Source organism: Pristis pectinata, chromosome 26 (assembly GCF_009764475.1).
Source record: "Pristis pectinata isolate sPriPec2 chromosome 26, sPriPec2.1.pri, whole genome shotgun sequence".
NCBI lineage: Eukaryota > Metazoa > Chordata > Chondrichthyes > Rhinopristiformes > Pristidae > Pristis > Pristis pectinata.
This window is the reverse complement of record NC_067430.1, coordinates 8,793,493-8,811,529: the sequence shown is the minus strand read 5'-3', so window position 1 is coordinate 8,811,529 and position 18,037 is coordinate 8,793,493. Positions and strand designations below refer to the sequence as shown.

At 39.5% G+C, this 18,037-nt stretch overlaps 1 protein-coding gene across 2 annotated transcripts in view; it reads left to right on the top strand.

Annotated features, from left to right (window-relative positions):
• The window catches only part of sh2d5 (SH2 domain containing 5), a 48,546-nt gene extending 35,011 nt beyond the window's left edge, over positions 1 to 13,535 (top strand). For both annotated transcript variants that reach the window (XM_052039635.1, XM_052039634.1), the window contains 3 exons: positions 80 to 188; positions 11,575 to 11,734; positions 11,822 to 13,535. In XM_052039635.1, coding sequence (XP_051895595.1) covers positions 80 to 188; positions 11,575 to 11,734; positions 11,822 to 12,013 — 461 coding nt within the window. In that variant the 3' untranslated portion in view covers positions 12,014 to 13,535. The remainder of the gene's footprint in view (positions 1 to 79; positions 189 to 11,574; positions 11,735 to 11,821) is intronic.
• Positions 13,536 to 18,037: the final 4,502 nt, after the last annotated feature.

Here is an 18,037-nt window from a genome sequence, read left to right as displayed (position 1 = left end):
AGACTTGAAATAAATGGCATGAATAGTTGAAATAATGCCATCAGTGTGTCTGAAAGATTAATTATTATATCTTCCACAGACAGTTGCAGGTGGGGAGACGAACTCTTGGAATCCTGGAGAGCACTTGCTCCACTACAGCATGAAGAAGTCCTAATGGACACTGTTTGGGCCAGTGCTGGGATACCCAGGTTAGTTTGTTAGCAAGAGTTCAATGGCGATTCTTTTGAAAATTAACATTTTCAACAAAATAATGGTATCTAGATTGATTCTTAGGCCTGTTCTCTGCAGAGAAACAGAATGGGATTGTCCAACAGTCTTGACTTCATTAGAATGAGAGGTGATTTCATTAATACATACAAAATACTGAGAGATACATACCTAGAAGTTGTTTCCCTGGGTGACAGAAAATTTCTTCCCAACTTAAAAGGTTGCAAATCTTTGAAATTTTCTACCCGGAGATCTGTGGATCCTCAGTTACTTTGTACATTTGAGGCTAAGATTGATGAATTCTTAAGGAATCAAGGGTTATGGAATTTGGGTGGGAAATATTAAGGACCAACCTTGATCTCACTGAATGGGGGAGCAGGCCTGAGGGAGAATGGCCTACTCTGTTTTTCTCATCCCTTCCCAAAATCTCTGGAGCCTTATAATATCCAAGCACTTACCATAAACAAAATATGCAGATATTATTTCAATGTACCAGATAGTGTGATTACATCAATAATATAAAGATGCTTTCACTAGTTAAATATTGGTAAGGCAGTCAACGTGAAAGAAAATGGAGTCAGTGAGGGAACAGCTGCTTTCTGATTGGTGCCAGGGGTCTAGATTTATAGAATTAATTTATTAGAAATGGACAAGGATGACATTTCAACTTAGTTAAGCATTGGCTCTTTTCATATAACTAGTTGATCTCATGTGGCATTGGATAAAGCATGGTAGTGGTTAGGGGCCAATAAATTCAATCATAATTTTAATGCAGAGTGAGTGCAGGAATTGTCCCCCTTACCTAAACAGATAAGCTAGTGATGAATTCCTATTGGCTCTTGAGCATCATTATCATTTAGTAAGGAGGGGGCGACTGGGCAGATATCAGACAGAGGTCCTGCTGGTCTGGGTAAGTCAGTGCTTGGATGGGAGAGCTAATAGCAGGGAGTGCGTAAGATCTTGATCAGGAAAGTAAGCAGTGCCTGGCAGTGTAGTTTGAATGTGGGGAGAATTCCTGCTCCTCACAGCTCTGTATTCAGGTAAGTATTTTTTCAAGCTGTTTATAATTTGTGGCATTGCTTAAAAACCTTCCTATTAGGTCACAAGCTAACTAGGTTTCCCTGAATTTGGTCAAAATTCAAGGTGATGCAACACTTCAAACAGGCATTAACACTCCTAACTTTAATTTACAAGGAATATCAGATTTTTCTTTACCATGCGCAATGTGACGAAGATTCTCGTTGGGACATGAATCTTGTCTACTGGTTAGAACCTGTTTTCCCCAGGCAGTAAGCCTACAGTGCCTGATATTCCCTGGTGATCTCACAACCAAGTCTAAGTTTGCTTAACTAGATGCTCATGGGAAGTAGAACAAACATACAGATCCATTGTTCTGCTCTATTTCAGATGAAGGGCGTGGACACATCTTTTGCTTACACTCAATATATCAGGTGGCACACTTCTGATTCAAAATAACCATGTGTTTTTTGCCCAACACATTAGAAGCTAAGGGGGCAGTCAATTTTTAAGTGTTGGTCTTTCCATTATTTCTTGTTTTCATGTTACACTTTTGCTTTCTTCTGCTTCTGTATCTCTCCTATTCCTCTACTTCCCCCTCAACTTATTTTTACTTATCAATTCATTTTCATCCATTTCTGCTCTGGTAAAGCTTGTGAATGATATGGCATGGGGTAAGGGTGAAATGATCCACTGACAGGCTGAATTTGCAAAAGGATTTACATGGAAAATGGAACTATAGGCTGCTGTCTCTTTCCCCAGTCGCTGATACATCCACCCAAATACTCCTGTTATGTACACCTCCTATTTCTTGTGTTTTTATGTCCCCAAGTTACTAGGCAAATTGATGGCCTCCACATTAGTTTTACAAGAAGTTGACGCAGAAGTAGTGAATGCATCACTTGAGCTTTTCCATATTTTTAAAAGGTACCAGCAGATTGGAAAACTATTAATGTGATGCCCTTTTCAAGAAAATAGGAAGACAGAAAGAAGGAAACTATTGGGAAAATGCTAGAATCCATTATAGAGCCGTAGCCGGATACTTAGAATTCAATCAGAAGATCTGACATGATTTATGAAAGAGAAACTGCTTTTGACAAATTCATTAAGGTCTTTAAGAATTTAACAAGATAGTTAAAGCAGAACCAGTAGATGTCATGTATTTGGATTTTAAGACTGCATTCAGTAAGGTGCTATGATAAAGGTTACTGTGCAAGAGCTCATGGCTTTGTGGGTTTTATATGAGCAAGTATAGAGGATAGACTAACAGAAAACAGCTGGGATAACTTGATCATTTTCAGGTTGGTAAGTGGTAACTAGTGGGATGCCACAGGAATCATTGTTGTGGTCTTAACTATTTACACTCTTTGTTAATTACTTACATTAAGGGACTGAGTGCATTGCAGCAAAGCTGCTCTATATTTTCAATGGGCATTTGAACAGCAATTTGTCAGCATCTGAAACAGTGTGCGTCCCACTACAGTGGATCTGAGACCTACGTGAAAGGGCATGCAAGTTTATCCTTTTGATCAGACTAAAGAATCTTCAATGGGATAAACAGAGTAAAGGCCAGGAAGTGTAAATTAGAATATTTAATTCAACACAAAATCATAAATGGATAGTGAAATAAAGAGAGGGAATAAAAGATAAGATTAAGAGGGAGAAATTAAAGAGATCAAGATAAAGTCTTTACACTTAGTCAACACGTCAGTATTAATTTTCAGTGCTAGAAAAGTGCTTTGACAGTAAATAAGACATAGAATGGCACAAAAAAAACTGTTAGATTTGCATGGATAAGCCCTAATTTTATCTGGAATGTTAAATAGTTAACTAGTGGCTAAGTACCACTGCCTAATACATCAATTGAACCCACTTGTTGGCATTGTGCAATTTCTTTGGAATACAAATTGATAACAACCATTTCACGATCATTCACCATAAGAAGTTCCCTTTGAGGCATTATGGGGAACATGAAACATATTCCTCCAGGAGTGCCTGCCATTGGGTCCCCTGTCAGATAAGTCATTAATTGTTCTTGCTGCTCCACTACCAACACTGCGTTGACCACCCTTACATGCAGGGGAACTCTTTATAACATCAGAAATAGAGGTAGGAATAAGGCATGTGGCACTTCAAGGTTGCTCCATTATTCAATATGATCATAACTGCTCTACTCTTGGCCTTGTCACTTTCCTACTTGTTCCCCATAACACTTAACTTCGCTACATTCCTATAATCTGTTTGCCTCAGCCTCGAATGTATTCAAAGAGTCAGTTTCCACAGCTTTTTGGGAGAGTAACTGTCAAAGATTCTGAATCTCTGAAAGAAGAATTATCTCTTTACTTCCCTCTTAAATGGGTGATCCCTTGTTCTGAAACTGTGTCCCCAATTCTTGACTCCCCTGAAGGAAAATTATCCTTTAAAACTCCTCAGAAGCTTTTATGTTGAGTGAACTATCATTTTCTAATCTCCATTAAATATAGGCACAATCTGCTCAATTGTTCCTTAGAATAATGCCAGAATCAACTTGGTGATCTTTCCTGAACTGTCTCCAATGCAAAAATATCCCTCCTGAAATATGGAAACACAACATTACAAATTATTCCAGTACCCCTTTCCCCCAAGACCAAGGTCCTAATCACCTGATCCCGGATCTTGCAAATTCCCAGCCTCGTGGTCTTCTGCGGCCCCATATAGAGACCGCAACCTCCAACAACAATCCCCACCCATCACTCCTCCACATTATCAGTTAGCTCATTGCAGGTGCAATCATCATCATGTTCTTGGGCCTGACTCTCTCTTTATGCCTCCTCCCTCTCCTGAGAAGTACTGGCCTCCAATCCTGATACCACCACAACCCCTGTCACCACTTACTTCTGATCCTTCTTCCACCCATCACCAATTGAAACACCACTTTCCCCCAAACACCTGACAAAAGCACAAGGCTATGATGCCTCAATTGCCCATAACTACCCCAGCACAGGACTCCGATACCCTTTCCCCAAAAACACAAGTGGCACATGCTCTTGTGCTTCTCTCTCCACCACTATAATTTAGGGTCACAGCCCATCCCAAGCCCCCTGAATCTAACCGTGGGCCAGGCAATTGGACAATATGTTTTTAATCCCAAAAATGTGCAAAGTCCATTTACTTCCAATCGAAGCTTTGTGGCAGGGTGCATTAATCTGTTTTAGCTCATGCATTCATCCCTTTTGTGGCTATCATATCACCCGACAAGTTTGTGGAAGACCAAGGCAACTTGGGCATCTACTTCCAGATAACCTTTCCAACATCTATAATACTTAATCCAAAAGCACGATGGAAAACTTTGTTTGTCTATGAAGGCAACTCCAAAAACATTCAAGAAATATAGAAAATAATAGTAGAGGTAGGCCATTTGGCCCTTCGAGCATGCTCCACCATTCAATACAACTAGTTTTCTGCGCTGTAGTGTTCTATGGTCGTAGTACAATCATGGCTGATTATCCACATTAAGTACCCTATTTCTATGTTCTCCTTATATATCCAGATTTCCTTACAACATAGGAGGCCATTTTGGTCCTTCAATCTAACTTTCCCTGTAACCTATTCCTCCAACAACTACCCTCCCCCACTCCCAGATTCAACCACTCACCTACACACTAGGGGCAATTTACAGTGGTCAATCAACTTAACAACCCATACAACTGGGGCACCCAAATGAAACCCACATGGTTATGGGGAAACATGCAAGCTCCACACAGACAGTGCTGGATTGAACCTAAGTCACTGGAGCTATGAGACAGCAGCTTTACAAGCTGTGCCACTGTGCCAATCTTTTATCTCTTTAGCCATAAGAGCTGTACATAACTCCTTGTATATATTTAATAATTTGGCCACAACTGCCTTTTGTGGTAGAAAATTACACATGTTTACCACTCTATGGGTGAAGAAATTGGGTAAAGAAATTTCTCCTTATCTCAATCCTGAATGGCATGCCCTGTTGTTCTTAGGCTGTGACTCCTGGTTCTGGATTTCCTCACCATTAGGAACATTCTTTCTGTATCTAGTCTGTCCAGTCCTGTCAGGATTTTATAAGTTTCAATAAGGTCCTCTCTTATTCTTCTAAACTCTAGCGAATATAAGCCCAATTGTCCCAATTTCTCCTCATACTTCAGTCCTGCTCTCCTAGGAGTCTGTCCAGTGAATCTTTGCTGTACTCACTCCATAGCAAGAATATCCTTTTCAGATAAGGATTCCAAAACTGCACACAATATTCAAGTTGTGGCCTCTGTATAACTGTGGTAGGACACCCCTGCTCTAGTTTCAAATCCTCTCCTGCTGCACCTGCATGACTACCTTCATTGAATGATGCACAAGAACATTCAGGTCTTGATGCACCTTTTCCTTCCTAACCTAGTGCCATTCAGATTATAACTTGCCATCCTGTTTTTGCTACCAGCATGGATAACCTCATATTTATCCACATTATACTGCATCTGCCATGCATTTGCCCAAATCACACCAATCTGTCCAAATCACACTGGAACTTCTCCGCATCCTCCTCAAAATGCCCACTCCCACTCAGCTTTGTTGTCTGCAAACATGGAAATATGACATTTAATTTTCTCATTTTAATCATTATATACTGCACCCTGTGGTACCCCATAGGTTACTGCCTGTTGTTTGTGTCTGTTTATTCCTACTCTGCCATCCAGTTCTCCGTCCATGTCAGTACATTACTCCCAATCTCATAGTCTTTAATTTTGCACACTAATCTCTGATGCAGGGTCTTGACCCCGAACGCCAACAATTCCTCTCCCCCTACAGATGCTGCTCGATCCACTGAGTTCATCCAGCAGTTTGTTTCCCGAGCAGGCACGATAGTGTAGTGGTTAGTGTAATGCTATTACAGCGCCAGCGACCCAGGTTCAATTTCAGCCGCTGCCTGTAAGGAGCTCGTATGTTCTCCGCATGTCTGTGTGGGTTTCCTCCGGGTGCTCGGGTTTCCTCCCACATTCCAAAGACGTACAGGTTAGGAAGTTGTGGGCACGCTACATTGGCGTTGGAAGCGTGGTGACACTTGTGGGCTGCCCCCAGAACACTCTATGCAAAGATGCATTTCACTGTGTGTTTCGATGTACTTGTGACTAATAAAGATATCTTATCATATCTTCTTCCTCCAATCAAGGATGGAGTTGGTTCCTTGATTTATTGGTCCATTAAACCATCCCCATACAGTGCAGGAACTCTTCCTCCACATTATTGTTACAAATTTGTCTAGCCCAATCTACATGCAGATTAAAGCCATCCATGATAACAGTTATATCCTAATAGCCTGCATCTCCAACTTCCTGTTTAATACCATGTTCAACGTCATTACTACTGTTAGAGTGTCTGTATATAACTGCCACTATTATTTTTTGCCCCTTGGTATTTCTTAGCTCTACTCATACAAATTCCACATCATCTGAGCTAATATCCTTCTTCACTTCTAGTTTCGATCTTCTCTTTAATCAGCTACACTACCCAACCTGCTTTTCCTTCTTGCCTTTTCTTCCTAAATATCAAATACCCCTGCACATTCAGTTTTCATTCTTGTTCTCTTGCAGCCATGTCTCTGTAATCCCAAATAAATCATGGCTATTTATATCTATTGGTGTGATTAGTTCATCCACCTTATTGCGAATGCTCCATGCATTAAGGTACAAAGCCTATGGATTTGTCTTCTAACATTCTTAGTCCCCTTAGTATTATTTTGCACTGTAAGGCTGTTTGTTTTTTTACCCTTGATTTCTCTGTCTTCCCCTTTTGCTTTTGTCACAAACCAGCAACAAAAGAAACACACTGAGCATGATTCAGTGTTAAAAACTATTTTATTAATCACTACTTATGATAATACGTAAAATAAAAGTAAAAATGTTAGTATGTTAGAATTCAAAAAATGTTAAACCTTGAACGTTAACCCCAAAACTAAACTCGTCGTGTGTGTGTGTGACAAAGTCCAAAACTCCCAGTTCCCGAATGGTTCTTAAAGTTCAGTTCCGCAAGCCATAAGGTGAAACATGAGCAAGGGCTTCTTCAACAACCACCGTTGTCTGAAGATAAGATGTAGATGTAGAAAAGCATAGAGAGAGTACATACGAAATCCAAATGTTCCACGATGGAACCCAAACGACACTTCAGTGTTTACTCGGTAGTGACTTCCTCACCCCGAAAAGCATCCGAACCGTGGTCGTCCACACACAAATACCTGTTTCCTTCTACAGGTCAGCAACAAAGTGAACTCCACCGGATTACTTCTAACTTCCATACATGGATTTCTATGGCAAACACAGTTATTGTTTCTCATCCATCGATAGAGAAAACAAGCAGGCTGGTGTCTCTCTCCCTTCTCTCTCTCTCCTTCTTCTTCTTCTTACTTCTTCAACAACGTCATTACGTCCTTTATCTTCTATTGACGTAAGCATGCCCCACACACACATACACACACACTCTCTATCTTAAAGGGACTTTCACTGAGTCCGTAACACTTTTTTATTCCTGTCCTTTGTTTCTATCCTTGTTTTCCCTTGTTTCCCTGCACACGTTCCCATCCCTCTACTATTTTAGTTTCAACCCTCCCCAAAAACACTGGTAAATTCTCTCCCCAGGAATTTGGTCCAGTCATACAGCATTGAAACAGGCTTTTCAACACTCATTTACACTAATCCCATTTTATTCTCCCCACATGCCCATCAACTCCCCATAAGATTCCACCACTCATCTACACACCAGAGGCAATCTACAGTGGCCAATTAACCTACCAACCTACACGCCTTTGGGATGTGGGAGGAAATCAGAGGACATAGAGAAAATCCACATGGTCAGAGTAAGAATGTGTGAACTCTATACAAGCAACACTGGAAGTCAGGATTGAACCTGGATCATTGGAGCTGTGAGGCAGCAGCTCTGCAAGCTGTGCCACTGAACCACCCAGATGAAGGAGACAAGGCTGTAAACTTGTGTCCAAAGTTCCTGGTCCTGCCCAGCTTCAGGCTGTCCAGCTTGTACTAGTCCCTTCTCTCTCAGAACTGGTTCCAGTGTCACAGGAACTTGAAATCCTCTCCTTTGCACCATTCCTCTAAGGTAATGCAGATAGTTCCACATAGTCATCTGTTAATTCTATTTCTACTTTAACTAGTGTATGAAACCTTGCTGCTACCTGAGATTATGACCTTTGAGGTCCTATCTTTTAATTTACTTTCTAAGTTTCTATATTCAGCTGGTAGGGCCTCATCCTTGCTCTAACTATATTGTTGATACCAATATGTACTATGACAACCCTCCCCCTCCAGGATGCCCTGCAGCTGCTCCAAGACAGCCTTGAACTTGGCAGCAGGAGGCAGTGTACTGGAATCTTTTTTTGTGGCTGCAGAAATGCCTGCCTGTTCTCTTTACAATTGAATTACTTATCACTATAGTCCTATACCTTTTTTTTGCCTCCCCTCATGTGCAACAAAGCCACCAGTGGTGTCACAGACTTGGTTGTTGCTGCCTCACCCAGTGGAATCATTCCCAATATTGTCCAAAGCAGGTTATCTTTAGAGAGCAGATGGCCACATATGATTCCTGCATTACCTGCTTTCTCCTACTGTGCATGGTATTCCCTTCCTGCCTCTGCACTCATTACCTATGGTGTGACTGCATCCCTAAGTGTGCGTTCTCAGCACCTCACAAGAATCAAACCACGGCTCTAGCTTTATAATGCAGTAAAGCAGTAGCTGCAGCTATATACATATTCTGCACACATGCTGGAGCATGTCATGGTGCTAAGCTCTCCTGCCATAATTTACCCTTTAATTACAAAGACAACTAATTGCACTAGGGATTTATTTTCCTCTTAATCCCTACCCACACAATCAAGGACCTTGTCTTTAATTTAACCAGTAAACTGTAAAAGTGGAAATAATCACCTGCTCTTACTTATGAATCAGTCACCTCCCCCATCACACGTCATGTTCTGAATCATGGCATCAGCTCCAACTCTGCTGGTTGCTGAGTTGGATAATCTTTCTTGCTGGTTATCAACCCCTCACTGCTGCCGCTGATTGGAGGCTTTGCTACCACCTCTTGCTGCCTTTAATTCCTTGGTCACCTTCTACTCCCTTGCAGATTCTTCTCCCCTTGCTGCTGCCACTAACTGTAGGCCTCACTGCTACTGCCCACAGCCTTTAACTCACTGGCCATCCTGTAACCTCATTGCCACTGCTGACGCAACATCATCCAGGACAAGTTAGCCTGCTTGTTTGGTATCCAACATTTACTTTTTCCAACAATGGCACAACGCAGCTGCCATGTGTATCTTTTACAAAATGCAGTGCTTTCTTCAATAATTCCTTTCAAGCCCATGAACTCAGCTACCTAGTTCGACAAGGGCTGTAATTGTAAAGGAACACCAACAGCTGCAAGACCCCTCCAAATCTCACACCATACTAACTTGGAAATATATTACCATTCCAAATCCTGGAACTCCCTCCACCAGATAAACTGCAGTAGTTTAAGAAGATGGCAGATTATAGTACAATTAAAGGTGGGCAATGAATGCTGGCATTGCCAGCAATGTCCATACTCCATGGCTGAGCAAAAAGAAAATCTATATCCCAAATTCTGGAAGCCATCATTATAAAATTTACTGTTATCTTCAATTTTGTAAACTAATCTCCTAACTGCTTCCCTTGGTCTATTTCAAGTAAATTGGAACATTAAGCTAGATTTTACTTTCAGAGATGCCAGTTGTTCCTTACATTTATCCTTTCCCACAGCCTTCCATGTGATTTCATACTGAAAATAAAAAGTAGGTGCAGGAATAGTCCATTTGGCCCTGTGAGTCTGTTCCACCATTCAACAAGATCATGGCTGATCTTCTATCTCAACATCATTTTCTTACATTATCCCATATCCCTTGATTCCATTAATATCCAGAAATGTAGGGATCTCTGTTTTGATTGAACTGAGTGACTGAACCTGCACATCCCTCTGCATAGGGAATTACAACATTTCACCACCCTTTGAGTTTCACCACCCTCTGAGTGAAGAAATTTCTGAGTGAAGACCTTTGGTTCTAGACCCCCCAGTCAGGGGGAACATCCATCCTGTCAAACCCCAAAAGAATTCTGTCAGTTTCAATGATCACTACAGAATAATAACCTAATCTACATAGACTCTCCTCTTGCGGCAAAGTCTCAATGCCTGGAACCAGTCTGGTGAACTTTCATAGCATTCCTGCTATGGCAAGTACATCCTTTCTTAGGTTAGGAAACCTAAAGAGTACACAAAACTCCAGATGCCATCTCATCAAGGCCCTCTATAACTGCATTAAGACATATTTCACCTTTTACTCAAAACCTCTCCAAAATTCTGGGCAGGATTCTGGGTAGTGTGGAGGAGCAGAAGAGGGATCTGGGGGTTCATATCCACAGATCACTGAAAGTTGCCTCACAGGTGGATAGGGTAGTTAAGAAAGTTTATGGGATGTTAGCATAAGTCGTGGGATCGAGTTTAAGAGCCGTGAGGTAATGATGCAGCTCTACAAAACTCTGGTGAGACCACACTTGGAGTTCTGTGTCCAGTTCTGGTCGTCTCATTATAGGATGTAGAAGCGTTGGAAAGGGTTCAAAGGAGATTTACCAGGATGCTGCCTGGTTTGGAGAGTATGGATTATGAGGAGACACTAAGGGAGCTAGGGCTTTTCTCTTTGGAGAGAAGGAGGATGAGGGGAGATATGATAGAGGTATACAAAATATTAAAAAGGAATAGATAGACAGCCAGCACCTCTTTCCCAGGGCACCAATGCTCAATAGAAGAGGGCATGGCTTTAAAGTAATGGATGGGAAGTTCAAGGGAGATATCAGAGGGAGGTTTTTCACCCAGAGAGTGGTTGGGGCATGGAATGCGCTGCCTGGGGCGGTGGTGGAGGCAGGTACATTGGTCAAATTCAAGAGATTGTTAGATAAGCATATGGATGATTTTAAAATAGGGGGATATGTGGGAGGAAGGGGTTAGATAGTCTTAGGTGAAGTTTAAAGGTTGGCACCACATTGTGGGCCGAAGGGCCTGTATTGTGCTGTACTGTTCTATGTTCTATTGTTGCAGTGCCAGAAGTTGCAGTGCAAATAAATAGAAAGCACTGATACCCTCTTACTGCAGAATCTGGTTCACTGGTGATGTGGCTGTCATTCTGCCCACTTGAAATTTTTGTAATTATGGAGGTAAAATTAAGCATAATATGCCCAATACAAAGCGCATTTCCTTTCACATGCCCATGATCTTCTGCAAGCTCCTTTAAATGAGTTTGTTTTTCACAAATATCTTTTACTATTTTTGGTAAAGGGATTGTGCCATAGAACTTTTAAAACGTGATGTTCTGGGAGCTTTCTTACTTTGGGTGAATCCTGGCCCTCTGAAGTGCTGGACACTGATGATGCGGACCCCATTTGGTGTGATAAACTACATGATCTGTAAAAATGATGAAGGCAAATATTATCTTGAGGTAGGATTACATTTTTAAAAAAAATTTTGACATTCTTCTTGCTGTAGTAGATTTTAACATTCATCATATGCGCTTACTATCTTTCAGCATCTGAATACAGAATTTCCCAGCTTAAAAGCCTTGATAGAACATTACACAACAATTGATGATGGTCTGTTTTGTTGCTTAAGTGCTTCAAGGGTGAATCATTGTTATGAAGAACAAGATTGTACAGAATGTGACGGCTTGTATCCAACTCAAACCAAACCTGAAGGCAGGTTTCTTCAAACTAACAAGTAAATCTTCCATGATCTGAAAAGGTTGGTTTCTGCTGATCATAACAACAGACTGCCTGCAGATTATATTGTGCAGAATGGTTTAGGAAAATCAACTGCCAATAAACTTGAACTTGCCACAGACAGCTTCTTGAGTTGTCGTGATGTTATTCACTTTTGCAGCTGTTCTAGAGTGACACTTTATGCAATAGCATGCCTCAGAAGTTGTAAGAATAAGACTTGCTTATGGCTTTAACTGGATATCTGTACCTTCACATGTGTTTTCTCAATCCTTCCAAATCCAGACTGAGTTAACATTCGATGAGGTAAGACATAGATCATTATGCTGCATTATTTCACAACAAATAGACATTGATAGCAACAGTTATAATCAAATTAATATCATTCAATAGATAGAAAATATTTCTTTCATAATCGTATAAAATAGAGATGCAGATTCCCCACATCAGTGAGTAATCTTTATGTGATGTGAGCAAGATGTTTTGACCCTCCCATATTTTTAAACTTCATTACCTCAGTAAAAGGCTTCTCAGCTTCAGCTTCAATAGTATTAACTGTCTTTCTGTTTCAAAAAAAAAGATAGAATGTTTTTTGTGTCCTTGTATTGTCTTTGTAATGAGATAAGTCTGAAAAAAGAGATCAATGGATTTTCCAGCACAGGTTGTGCTATCACTTGATCTCATTTGGAATATTGCCGATGTTTCACATTGTTTTCAGATAGTGCCTTTAGAAATGTGAGATCATACATTTAAAGAACAAATAATAATTTCATTTTCAAATCTTTTCCATGTAAATATGATCAAAGATTCTAGAATGTGTCAGAAAACTTTAGATTATTGGAGACACAAGAGGCAGCAGATGCTGAATCTGGAGCAACAATCTGTTGGAGGAACTCAGCGGCTTGAACGACATCTGTGAGGGGAAAGGAACTGCTGATGTTTGGGTCAAAACCCTGCATCAGTCCTGTCAAACGTCAACAATTCCTTTCCCCTCACAGATGCTGCTCAAGGTGCTGAGTTCCTCCAGCAGATTGTTTGTAACTTTACGTTATTAATAATTAAATTAAAGTGTCCAAATAAAGACCATTGAACGATTGTATCAAATACTTATACATATATACAAGGGCCAGTAACGTTTTTAATAACGATTCCATTTAATTTCTGTATTAGCAATGTCCTCATTAGTTTTAAAATGGTTATAATGAATTTATTCAATTATCCAATGAAAATCAGTTTTGGTAAAGCTGGTCCAAAGCAATAAGTAATCTTGTTGTTCGCTTTGCATTTCACTAAAATTATGACATTAATTTGTTTAGTTTATGTATTATAATTATATATAGTTCCTCATACACAGTATTGAATATACAATAAATATAAAGTCATCTGAGTTGTTTACTTTTTAAATATGTGGTCTTAAAGATCCAGGATTATGTGGGCTAATTATTCCTCATTATTTTGAGCTGACCCTGTGATTTCACAGAAAACACAGAATGTGACTGTATTTTGCTACTTTACTTAAGGTATGTACTCGTCTGTCATAACTATATATTTTATATTTTAAAGTTGCTTATTTTTTTACAGTATTCATTGAGAAATTGTATAATAAAGAGCATATGAACAGTGACTTACGGCACATATAATTTTTACTGCTAGTGAGTGATGGGAGTATTGAAATTGGCAGAGTTTACCTATTTAAATCCCCTTTCTCCTTCCTTGATTATGCAAACCAACTGTAGTCGAGAGAATGGGAAACAGACCTTTCAGTGAACCTAGTGGTAGATTACTGGTTTGATTAACACTGATTTCTTTTAATTACACCTTCACACTACCTGCCAACCCACACCATCTGCACTACCTCACTCACCCTGGGCTCTTACCAAGCTATCCTATTTCCTTACCAGGGCGAACTACCTACTGCATGCTCAGGATCTCCTGTTTTTGTGTTGCACAGATTCAACACAAAGTGAGGAATTGAACATCCATTCTCAACTCTGTAGTGCTGTATAGGTGTCAGCACTGCATAGTGGGTCTATAGGAAGATATCGAGTAGTACCTGAATAAGGAATATAACTGTTAATATTAAAGCACATATGAATTAGAAGCAGGAGTATGCCATCTGGCTCTTAGAGTCTTCTCTATCATCCGTCAAGATCATAGCTGGATTTTCTATCTCAGTGCCATTTTCCTGCGCAATCCCCATGTTCCTTGATTCCCTGAACATCAATGGTCTTTTAATCTCTGTTTGGAATGAATTTAGTGACTGAGCCTCCACAGTCCTGTTGCATAAAGAATTCCAAGGATTCACAACACTCTGAATTAAGAAATTCTCCTCATCTCAGTTCTAAATGACACACCCCTTATTCTGACCTTCTGGTTCTATACTCCTCAGCCAGGGGAAATATCCTTCCTTCATACGCAGTTTCATGTTTTCTCTTTCCCTTCTTTCTTAAATCGTGGGACCACAATTACTGCCCTACAACCTGCAGAAACAATTCCAGCGTCTATAGAATGTTTGCAAATGATAACCAGAGCATCTACCTTTCTCGAATTCAGCTTTCAGTCTCATCAATTTTTTTTTATTTTTAAGCAATTTTTTTTTGCCAGTAATAATTTTCTCCAGATTCTTGCTAGGCTCTAGGTTCTTTAGTATTACTGTTAGTTTATTTTCTGTCTCCTTTTATGGGCCCTTCACAGACACAAACTAGTTGTTCAATTCAGCTGCCCTTCCTTCCATTACAAATCCACACTTGCCCTTTCTAGTTTATTTTGTCCTTTTAACATACCTATAAAAGCTCTTTACAGACCATTTTTTTTCTTCCTTGTCAATTTATTCTCACTCTTTCTTCCCTTTCTTTATCAATTTCTCAGTTGCTGAGTTCTAAAATGCTCCCAATCCTTAGGTTTACTGCTTTCTGGCAACGTTAAAGCCCCATCCTGAACCCTTACTCTATCTGTAATTTCCCCTATCAATCACAGATGGACCACTTTTCCCATGGGGTTTTGTGCCTTAAAGGAATGTATTTTGCAAATATTGCATTATTACTTTAAATGCTAGCCATTGCCTGTCCATATTCATATATTTTAATCTATTTTTCCAATCATCCATAGGAAACTCTCCCCTAAACAATTCAGTTTCCTTTGTTTAGGTAATAAGTCCTTAGTTTCAGACTGGATAACGTCACTTTCAAATTCAATATATGTTCTATCATATTATGGTTACTCTTCCCTACACAGCCCATGACAACAAGATTATCAACAAGAGCTCTTTCTCGGTGCATAATACAAGTTCAAATATGGCCTTTTTCCTAATTGGTTCAACAACATATAACCATACTAGATAACCATACTGTATACTATGAATTCATCCTCCACATTAATACTGCTAACTTGACTGGTCCAGTTTAGATCTACATTAAAGTCCCTCATGACTATTGTATTACTCCTGTTATGTCCATCTCTAATTTCTTGATTTTTGCTATGCCCTTTTTTTAAACTATTGTTTGTTGCCCTACACATTCAGTCCTTGTTATTCGCTGATTTGCTATCTGTGGATCTGTACACTCACAAGATCAACCCCAGGCACAAACTTGATTTTTTTCAAATAAATATATACACATATACACATTGATAAACCAATCATTGTCTTTACAGTGATCAGTTTCCAGACCAATTGTATCACATGGCTCCTTCAATTAGAGAGCAGTGATTTTGAAACCTATCATTGCTTGTAAGTTTCAATACATTCAATGGAAGTAGTTTGTTAGCATTTACTTTTAGATATTTAATGTTTTATTGCATTTATTATTTTGTATTAATGCTTTTCAAATATTATACAGCACATTTATGCTTATTCGGACAGTGCATTGCAGACTTGAATACAAATTCTTAATGCATTCATTTTAAGTCCTTTCCGTTGCTATTTTGAATATGCTCATTCTTCTTCTAAAATAGCTGAGGGTTGAAGCTCAGTAGGTACTATTCCTCATAATAATTACAGGGATAATTTATTTTGAGTACGCATACTTCCTATCAGAGTGTGTAAATTTAAAACAAAATACTGCCTATTTTGTGAGGTACTAGTTTTTTTGAAGTTATTTAAATAACTTGCTTGCATCAAGACTATAATAGAACAAAAGTGCTGGATATGAAAATAATTATATAATGCTAAAGGTGCACAGCTGGTGGGTCAGTATCCAACAGAGAAAGATAGGTTAATGTTGACATTCTTTCCTTTCTGACTGAGTTATTTGTCCATTTCCAGCACTTTGTTTTTCAATCACTTTTCTATACTGACCACATTTGGACATAAATGCAACATATAAAAGAGTGTTCTACTGTTTTATTTCTATTTTTGCCTCATCCTTGTTCGTTTGTCTTATTTAATTGTGTGCTTCCTAATAACCAATTGTAGTTGCCATGGCATTGCTCAGAAAAGTACATAGCTTGCCCGGTGACTAAGATATTTTGAGACTGAATTTTATTACAAAAGAAGTCTCCGCGAATATGTGTTTTTACTATATCCAGAAGTAGGCATATTTTTGTAAAAGAAAGCTATTGCTTGACTTCATCTAGAAAGGACATTTATCGAGGCAATGTTTCATTTTGTTGCATTCATTCCTGAGCACCACATAGCTTCAGTTTATTACTCACAGATCATAAACAGCACATCATGCTGAACCGAAAGTCAATTAATATTTTTTCCTCCCTTTTTGAAAATGATGTCTCCAAGTGGAGGATGGCTCCATAGTTCCCAGCAGCTCTCCTGTATCTCACCCTTGCAATGACAACCGTAGACAAAATTAAAGATGAATCTAATCCTGTCTGCCTCTTACATGCATACTTTGACGTCCAGCTGTGATTTATTTAAAGTTGTACTCAGGTACACTTTTATTTGGGCATATGGAATCAGGCCACCACACAGTTGGAGAATAAACATCAGCATGGATCGTTTAGACCGATGGTCTTTTTTTCCATTGTGATTTCAACATAATTGCAGTGATACAACTTCTGGGTGTAGGCTGTATATGTAGGGCCCCAATGTCAGCCTAAATCAATTGAAATACATTTATTGAGATTTGTACCAGCTAACATTTCATTTCTGAATGTTTTGTAACCTTCGGGAAAATAAATCACAAACAAATCACTTTAACTATAGAATTAACTTGTCAGGTTTTTTTAATTTTATGCCCGTGTCTCGATTCTAGTGTATAACAAAAGTATAGTAGGACTGGGGCATATGTAACAATGGTTCCTGTTCAATATGGTTCTGTTATGCAACAGCTTTGTAATCTTTAGCATTCAGCCACATGCAGAGTGATAATGATGAGTACAAGGTCATATTGAAATAACATGAAGATAGTAGAGCAGACACTGGCATTTCGCATTAACTGGTGTCAAATGCAGTTCAGACACTGGTTAAAGGTTTCGTTATTTAAGGGGAAGCTAGATAACCACATGAGGAAGAAAGGAGTGGAAGTACACGGTGATAACTTTGGGTGAATAGGGATGGGGTGAGGTTTATGCGGAACATAAACGGCAGTACAGATCAATTGAGGCAAATGGTTTGTTTTCTTCCTCTGGACTTAATGGGCTGAATTTTAAACTATAGAAATATGGGGGTTTTGGTTTAGTAACAGTAAAGGAGGAGATGTGAAACCAGGAAACTGACTGCATGTTGGAAGACCTACTCTAACCCATGTACTTACAATTTAGCTAGAACAGGTTAGAACCATAGAACCATAGAATACTACACCACAGAAAGCAGGCCATTCGGCCCTTCTAGTCTGTGCCAAAATGGTATTCCGCTAGTCCCATTTACCTGCACCCATTCCATAACCCTCCAGACCTCTCCCGTCCATGTATCTATCCAATTTATTCTTAAAACTCAAGAGTGAGCCCGCATTTACTACATCAGATGGCAGCCCATTCCATACTCCCAACACTCTTTGTGAAGAAGTTCCCCCTAAACTTTTCCCCTTTCACCCTAAAGCCATGTCCTCTTGTACTTATCTCTCCTAAACTAGGTGGAA